This window comes from Barbus barbus, assembly GCF_936440315.1.
Source record: "Barbus barbus genome assembly, chromosome: 6".
Lineage (NCBI taxonomy): Eukaryota > Metazoa > Chordata > Actinopteri > Cypriniformes > Cyprinidae > Barbus > Barbus barbus.
In genome coordinates, this window is record NC_136734.1 from 40,808,591 (window position 1) to 40,817,725 (window position 9,135).

At 39.8% G+C, this 9,135-nt stretch overlaps 1 protein-coding gene across 2 annotated transcripts; it reads right to left on the minus strand.

Annotated features, from left to right (window-relative positions):
• Positions 1-535: 535 nt before the first annotated feature.
• On the minus strand, positions 536-8,497 carry tbx3a (T-box transcription factor 3a). 2 transcript variants are annotated; one of them, XM_079419986.1, is made up of 7 exons: positions 7,394-8,497; positions 6,416-6,683; positions 5,900-6,046; positions 4,596-4,672; positions 4,181-4,338; positions 3,147-3,760; positions 536-1,957 (listed from the first exon to the last, which is right to left on the minus strand). In XM_079419986.1, exons 1-7 carry the CDS (start codon positions 7,783-7,785, stop codon positions 1,571-1,573), a joined length of 2,043 nt encoding a protein of 680 aa, XP_079276112.1. In that variant the 5' UTR covers positions 7,786-8,497; the 3' UTR covers positions 536-1,570. The 2 variants fall into 2 exon arrangements, with proteins under 2 accessions (XP_079276112.1, XP_079276111.1); XM_079419985.1 differs by having other exon boundaries at positions 6,410-6,683; positions 7,394-8,289.
• Between the last annotated feature and the right edge of the window lie 638 nt (positions 8,498-9,135).

Genomic DNA, 9,135 nt, shown 5'->3' on the forward strand with positions numbered 1-9,135 from the left:
CACGCAGGACAGGCCTTATAAAGCTTTCTCCAGCATAATGTACAGAGATATTGACAGCTCGAGATGCCATAATACTTGCACTTTCCCTATTGTTTTCTCTTTTTTTGCTCTAGAACATCCTCCGAAAAGTTGCCTATAGTAACCCATCTGAATGAATGTTTTTATTATGAATACAAGAGAATCACTTTGTTTTGTTTATGACTTTATTTGATTAATTCGTCTGCATGCGCGTTGTAATGGTGTAGTTCCAAATTTCAGATAAATATAAACCAGATTTTAATTAATTTCAGGTGTTTATCGTGTTGTAAGATTTGTATTTTTCATCAGATCGTAAAATATACAATATTAAGTAAGCTGGAGTCCGAACACATTGGGAACACAGTGGAAAATCTTTATTTCCTTACGCTTTTTTGCACTTTTTATTATTATTGTTTTATTATTTTTGGCAGTTTAGGCTCATAGGTCACACAAAGTTAATTTAAACACACACCTTAAAGCATTTTTAGTTGCTGTGAAATAAACGTGTCATTACTTTCAAGCCATTGACGCATTGTGTTTAATTAGTTTGAACCAAAGCACTTAAACACACAACAGTTAATCAAAACGATGGCACATTATTATTGTCTGCTAGAGAAACTAGCTCTGTGGTGTTACAGGTGCAATCCAGAGTCTGGGGGACGCAAATGAGAACATAATTCACAAGGAAAATGCTCACAAACTATTTTACACATAACAATAAATTAAGTTAAGTTCCCTCAAACAAACAATCAAACAAACAAAGAACCTCAGTTATATTTACAAGCAATATTCATATGAAATAATTACATAAATATGTTATATATATATATGTTATTTACATTTGTATTTATTATAACCACACGATCCATTGTTGATCCATATGATCCCTTCCCAGTTCATCTCGAAGCTGTGTTTATAAGCAGTTTTAGTACCGCGTCTGTTCATCTGGACACATGATTAATCAGTGTCTGTGGACTCATTGATTTTGGAAAAAGAATAAAAAGTCTAGACAGTCTTCCTTATTTTCACAATAGATATATAAGATTGAAAGGGTTTGCTGCCGAACCTCCGTCACATTATAAAATATTATTAAAACTGTAGATTGAGATCTTTGTGAATTTGCGCTTTGAACAATATACAGACGAAAGCATTGAACTAAAAACAAACAAAAACAAAAAACAGCAGTCTTGATCAAGTCTAATGTTTGACATGCAATATGCCTCCGCTAAAGTATTTAATTCATTAATATGTTTTCAAACACATCCGGTAAAGAGATATCAAATAAAGCAAGAACCGATTCAGAGTGCATATTAAATTAAATTACTATCACCCTGACGCATAACATAAAGAGGAGCAGCAGCTTTATTCAGTCTCTGACATCCTTGCCAAACTGTTCACTGTTCAATACTTCTCTGGATCAAAGTTACTGTTTTAATTTAACAAAAGAACAACATACATTTACGCGTTTATTTGTTTTACCAAAGTGCATTTTGAGTCTAAACGCTTTCTCCGATGCAGGTCCGTCTGTAAACGGGTTACTCGTCGTTTCTGTCTATGGAGACACACTGCGCGCCCTGTCCGGTTTGGACTCGAGTCCGCTGACCAGGCGCTGGATGCTCTGTAACTCGCTGCTGGAGTCTTTCTCGGAGCAGGGTTTTGGAGACAGTGATACCGAACCGGACGAGCGGCTGGTGATCTCAGAGTCCAGAGCCGCTGAAGCGTCTCCCTTCAGAGCCATGGGCGGGACAGCCGTCGTGAGCAAAGTGCTGTCGGGGACGCTCGGTAAAGAGTAAGGGCTGTACCGTAACCGGGGCCGCACCGCGTTCAGAAACGGATGACGATGAACCGATGAAGAGGCGGCGGATGAAGCAGCTGCCGCGGCGGCCATGTACGTGTAGGGATACGGGAAGAGCCCTCCAAAGGGAGACATAGCCAGACCCTACAGAGATAGATAGATATATATATAAGAAAATAAACACCTGAAACATTTGGCGTTGATCATACCCGTAAAGTAAACCGTCTTTAGAATCAACACATTCATTCATACATGGCGACCAATAGGGACTAGCCTATATAAAACGCTGTATCCAGAGGTCAAAATGTGTCATTTATAATTTATTACATAATTTTCATTAATAGAAAATCTGAATATACCCCTTTATTTCATCTTTATTACTTTATTTAATCCTGCTTTTTCGTTCCCTTTATAACTAATTTACATATATACACATTTTCCCTTGACACACACACATAGGCATGTTTTTCTCCTCAGAAAGATGTGGCCTATGTTATGTATATATACTCTAAAATATGATAACGTGCAATTGTCACCTTAAAGATCTATTTCTATCTGATTTAACCCACAAACATGAGCTTGTTTAGTTTACCTTGTGTATTTAGGTTGATGCATTCATTGCAAACTTGACTCTGACTTGATTAAAAAAATATTCACTAATTTACATGCTACTATTTTTGGTTACTTTATATATATATATATATGCACGAGTTCATATTTCAGATGCAAAAGCATATATATATATATATATGAAGTGTTAAGATGCAAAAGCCTCTAAGTGCCATTTGAAGTTTTCTTATGTCTTATGCTCTCATGTGTAGATTCGGTAATTTCACATTAATGGCAAAGAATAGCTTCTTGTCATTGCTATCAAAGCTAAATAACTGAACATAAACATATGTGCCTGAGAAAAATGCTAATTTTTGAAGAAAATTTCAAACGGCACTTACAGGCTTTTTTCATCTTAACTCTTCATTAATTCATTCACATATATATATTGTAAAAAATATAAATTTGTCAATGACGATTTCTGCTTCTGTCATTAATATATTAATTGCGAAATATTACTGTCTGCACACATCTGTCAAGAACAGCTTTATTGCTAATCTCCAGCAACAATTGTCAGTTGTTCTATATTTGCTGATAATTTATGGACTGCGAAACAAAGACCATTAAACACTGCAAGATATGCCACACCTCATTTTTTTTTCCCAGAAGTCTCAAATGTAGCCACAAAAGCACTAAAATACTTGAGAGTGTTTATAAACCCTGCTGGGTAGGACTAAAGCCTCTATGAGATGCTTTGACTGCTAATCATCAGTAACAGGCTTACCTGCGACGCCAGGACATGTTGCTGAAGGTGGAAGGGCAGCGGTGCTCCCGTCAGGCTTTGCGAGGGTGATGACATGCTGCTTGTGTCCATCGAACTGACCCCTCCGGAGGAAACAGCTGCCAGTATGGGGCCCATCCCCGCGGCCATGTTTGAGAAAGCGCCTCCCATATTGAACTGACCAGGGTGCAAGAGAAACGGATGGGCACCACCCAAGTGATTGAAAAACTGCTGCCCGGCCAAACCCGGCGGAAATCCGAAATTGTGCAAATGGTTTTGATTTAAGTGCACAGCGCCATCTGTTTGCACAGTCAATGGCGTGTAATTTTCTTTGCTCACTGTCCGGCAGTCGTCTGTTTTGGCCTGATCCGGACTCTTGAGCTCTTCACCGGACCGAGTGGTGCTAGAGATGAGCGTGATGGGACTCTGCCGCGAATCCCGGATCTTTTCAGTTCTCCGCTGGACAGAGTCACTTTCCCCAAACACGCTTTTGCTTAAACTCGCATCGTGATCCTTGGGGTCCTCGGTCGTGGTGGAAATTTTGCTCGAGTCTGGCCCCTCTTTCACGTTTCCATCTTTGTCTTCGTCTTCGCTATCTTCATCACTGTCGCAAAAATCTGTTGAGAGTGCGAAAACCCATTTAATCAAGTCGATCTAGTTTATATTAGACACTTGGATGTGCCTTTTTATAAATACAGACTGCAAGGCACTACATGCATGTCGTTTAACATCAGTAAAAGCACAGTCAGAGGCAATGCAAAATGCACGTGAAATAAATACTAATTTGTTGCCCAACCAAAGATTTGGGGATTTTGCTGCAACAGATTTTAATGTGTGGCATCTTGACATTTTAATTTAAGACAAAAACAAATGTGCTGCTCTCTAATTAGCAGTCTTTCACAAAATACTTCGCATTAGTATCCAGGGAAATAACTGTGCGATTTCTCTAGACAATCGTATAAGAAAAAGCTTGATTTTGATCTGAAGGTAAACAGCATGTTTGTCAAATGCACACAGGGTTTATCTGCCTCTCGTACCTTTGAGGTTATTCTGGCCAACAGTTGAGACCGCAGGAGAGGAAGCCTGGCGAAAGCATTTGAAGGACGCTTGCTCGCCGGAGGAATCATCTGATGTCCCGTTTTCTTTTTTCTGCTGCTCCTCATACGAACGCATCGATTGCAGAGCCAGCTGTTTTCTGAATGAAATAAAAGTCGACAGAAAATTGAGAAACGATGTCAGCGTAAAACACCTTCTAATTGCATTAGATTCAAATAAGACTGAACAACGCGTTCTTGAGCTTTTAGTTCATTATACTTCTTTACGATTAAAATGAATCCATGTAAAATGCATTACAACCGAGCTTGCTGCAATAATAAGCAACAGTGTCCTGAACTTGAGAAGGTTAAGGAATGCTATTGTAGCTACAGGGGGAAATAATCAGTTCAGTCGTACCTTTTTTCGCGTCTCCCATTTCCAGTGTCACGAAATCCTTTTGCAAAAGGATTGTGATCAATTTTCAGCTGTGTTATCTGAAATGTAATAACATGGAAACAATATAACATGAATAAATATAACTTCAAGTTAACCAATTGAATGCTTTTTTTTTGCGCAGGTGACAATTATTTGCAGCCTATTGAAAGATATTCAAAACAGCTGCATGACTCTGTATGATTTTATAGTTTAAAGGGCTGGCCCATATGCTTGTTCTGCGTTAAAATACCCATATTACGCCTGCAGTGACTTGTCTCAAACTTTGGTATTTGTTGGAAACACAGGGGCATTTCCAGCTCATAAATATTCAGAACCTTTTTATATCTACAACCTCTCAACATTAATTTCGTCTCCCCACCCTGACACCCAAAGGCATTTAGTGCAATAACAGTGTTATCCTAGAATCTTAAGGGTTACGTTATATTTCAGCAGTTTCTAATAAATTAACACACACACACACACTTTTTAAAAATCTTTTTCTCTTCTTCAGTCGCCTCCCACTATGGCTAGTCTTCCCTTCCTTCCTTCCTCCCGCCCTCCTTCTTCTCATTCTTTCACACACACACACACACACACACACACACACACACACACACACACACACACACACACACACACACATACATACACACACACACATGTTGGGTTTCCATGTTTTATGAGGACATCCCATAGGCGTAATGGTTTTTATACTGTACAATCTGTATGTGCTATTGCCCTACACCAACCCTACACCTAAACTTAGCCCTCACAGGAAACATGCTGCATTTTTAGATTTTCAAAAAACTTTATGCTGTATGATTTATAAGCTTGTTTCCTCATGGGGACCAAAAAATGTCCCCACAAGATTAAGATTTACTGGTATTACTATCCTTGTGGGGACATTTGGTCCCCAGGACGTGATGAATACCAGGTGCACAAACACACAGGTTTCCATGAACAAACTGTTGGAGCTCTTCTGATTTTTTAACTCATATAAATAAATGAAAGATAACGTGAGTGTCAAACAGGAGAAAGTGAAAGAATGATGCGTGTTTGTTTTCAGTATTACTTTGTAACATGATGTAGGCCTCACAGTGGTACAGCTAAGAATAAGTATATTGTGGAAATGCACTGCATAATAACTATGTTCTAGACATAAGTACTGAAAGCACCAAACATTACTACTGGATCATGGTGTATGCTATTAAATATTTAGAGCAAGTATTCAGCGCTATGGCAGGGTAAGAGTTGAGTCAGATTCAACACACAAACTCATGACCAACCTTATCGTTCTGGTAGGCAGTGACAGCAATGAAATCCGTCTCAGGGAACACGTAGGTCCTGAACGTGCTGTATGGGAGTTTCAGTATGTCGTTCGCTCTCACAATGTGAAATCTTGGCTGGTATTTGTGCATGGAATTTAGTATCGTCTGAAATATAAATACAATAGTATTTATAAATAGTATTTATAGTATTAAAAAAAAAATACAGTTGACTTTCAGTAACATTTTAATAAACAGTAAAAAAAAATCGTATTTATTTGTGCATACTTATAACAAGCTGAAGCCTGTATTTTTTTTTTCTCCAACTCGGACAGTATTTCTGTGCATGTAGTTGAAATGAAATTCAAATTATAGCTCAGTACAGATACAAACTTGTGGACAGTGCGAAATATTAAGACATTTTGTAACGAAAAACTCATATAAATACATGCACGTATTTAAACAAAATCCACTGTAATAATAATAATAATAATAATAGTAGTAGAGTAATAAAGTTTATACAAATCTTACACTTACAAATCCATGCTTGTCGGAGATGTTATTTGTCAGTTTAAGTTTGTGAAAATTGACGACTTTAGACATCCATTGCTCGCCAGTGGCCGGACTGTCGGGGTGAATGTACATCCGTTTTGGCATTTCGGGGTCAGCCTTTCCTGCCACCATCCAGCGAGAGTTGTGAAATTTATACCTGCAGTCATCAGCTGCAACAATATCCATCAACAGAATATATTTGGCCTTTTTGTCCAAGCCCGTGCATCTGACTTTAAACGGAGGGAACATTCGCCTGCAGAGAAGATCAGAGATAAATTAGCGAGTTTTATCGAGGTACAACAACACGGATCCAAATTCTTCACTTTTACTGATGGATAAATTTAGCTGTCTAGAGAAACAGACCTGAAATGATTTTGTTGTGTGTAGATGAAGGGCTAGGCCCAATCATCAGCCCTAACTTGTGAAACACCCCCAAATCTAAATGCAGAGGAAGAATAAAACATGCTAAACTCTTTAATTTAACGCTACGGCAAAACTAAGGAACAAATCAAACCGTACTGAATGCAACTTTACAATAATTATATGAAATAGTTTCACGGTTCAAAATCAGCTTTGGAGCTAAATTAATTGTGCAATTGTCTACATTTATTTGTGATATTAAGTATAATACTTGGTATTACAGATGTTTGCATGCACTAAAATATAAAACAACAGCAACAACTACAGCGATGAATTTCAGACATGTTTAGGCCCATAGTTCAAGTTGGGTTGTATTTTATACGTTGTTTAAAAAACACACGCCCAGACAAAAACAGAATGAACAATAAAAAGCAATAGGCCTGTCCAGCTATCTTGCCATATGTGGTCCTCTAAAGAAATCTGTGAGTCACTCAGATCAATAAATCAGTCAGAATTCACGTTTGATAGCGGCTATAATCTCGGACTGTGTTTCACTTAATTAAATTCGAGGCACAGCCGATTTATTGAATAATTCCAGTTTACCTTCCAGATTTAGTGATGACCATTTCTGTGCCGCGCTTGTGGAAAAGCTCCCAGAGTTCCTTGGCTTCGAGGTGAACTTTTGGGTCGTCTTCAACCTCCTCCTCGGGCTCAAGCGTCTTCAGAGGCCGGAGATGCGCGGTGGCAGCTTGGTGTCCCAGTGAGGAGAAGTGAAGGCCGGTCTCTGCTGCGCCCATCAGCTGCTCCATTATTGGTTTGCCCAGCGCCCCGGGCAGAGACAGCGAGCCGTTAGGTGGCAGCGCCAGGGCCGGGAAGAAGGGCGGCTGGTGACCCAGCATTGCGCTCATGGCAAATTCCGGACCCCGGTTAAGTAAAAACGGGTGATATGCCATACTGGATCCTTGAATAAATGGATCTCTCATCGGGAAGCTCATGCAAGTCCAGACAGAAGATGCGGTGTTGCTTAAATCTGTGCAATCAGCTTAATATCTGCGCCGGAGAAGTCCTTCACCAAGTCCAGCGTCCCTGCGACGCGTGAGTCTCTTAATTGTTTTTCTAGCTGGATTCCAACAAAGTATCTAAAAGAGAATGTGAGAAACGGCTATCCATAAATCGTCGCGGCTTGTGTTTGGGCAGTGCGCTATGAAATCGAGAAAATAAAAATAAAAGAAACGACCGAGTCACTGTGTGTCAGCTCGCGGCGCGCGTCGGTGTCCTTTGGATCTCTGTAAAATAGACATTCCGCTAATAATGGGGTCGTCCCGAGTCCTGCCAAAGAGATGTGTTGAAATATTTCGTTGTCTCGGAATAATTCCTCTGTCTTTACTTGTTGGAGGTATACACCTTCACACGCTCACACGCACTTTCTCTCCCGCACACACATTTCAGCGCGATACGCGGAGCACAGGGTCCAGCACAGAGATATTCCCAGTGCTTCTGAACTCCATAGGCTCCGGTGGTGTGGATGTGTTGCGTGTTTTGAGCAGCAGCCCGCTGTTGATTGGCTCTTTGACGCTTTTGGACCAATTGTGTCGCTCTGTAGGCGTGGTTTTAACAGGTCGGGTGGAGGGGAAAGACTTCAGATTTATAAAAAGGTGTTGGAGAACTCTGTTGGTGCCGCCAAACAGCGCTGCCTCGCTCGCTGTTGTGTGAATATGCCAACATCATTAGGACACTCATCTGTCGGTCTGCGGGACCCAGAGAGGCTGAACTTCCATGTCTCCTGCGCACAGCGTCACTGTTGGCCTCTTTTCGCGCACAGAAGATCAGATAGCGCTCCAGACGCGCGTTTTACCTGAGAAATTCAAAATCATTTTTGGTATTGGATTAATTTGGAGAGCTTGCAGTTAATCAGCATTAACGTTATGAAGGAAATAAACTTTGTTCTAGTAAAGTGTTACGCTACGAATAATCAGCTGTACAGTCCTGCAGCTTTCTTTTTTAAATTATTATTATTTTCAAAACATTTTCAAAGCATGGTTATCAAATTGTAATATTGTCACCAGGAGGATGCATATCTAACCATACAGTGTCACGCGCATTCTTTTGGCAGTCATTGAAATTTAATTAAATTGCATTAGTTTTAATATCGGGGTATCACTATATATAACATTTTTCATTCCGTTTACCCCCCCCCCCCCCCCCCCCGCACACACACACACACACTCACTTTCTCTCTTCAGTTTCAAGATTTGTTTGAATGAGACTATACAAATATTTCCCTTATAGGAGTGTCACTATATTGTTAAAGACTCCCAGAGCATATCAAATAACTGTTGCATGCA

Bases quoted from the DNA above. Each gene is read 5' to 3' on its own strand.
- tbx3a (XM_079419985.1), bottom strand. From the start codon at position 7,785: ATGAGCTTCCCGATGAGAGATCCATTTATTCAAGGATCCAGTATGGCA. The intron at 4,673-5,899 runs GTTGGTCATGAG...ATTACATTTCAG, and splicing joins CTGCCTACCAGAACGATAAG to ATAACACAGCTGAAAATTGA. The intron at 4,339-4,595 runs GTACGACTGAAC...TATTTCATTCAG, and splicing joins AATGGGAGACGCGAAAAAAG to AAAACAGCTGGCTCTGCAAT.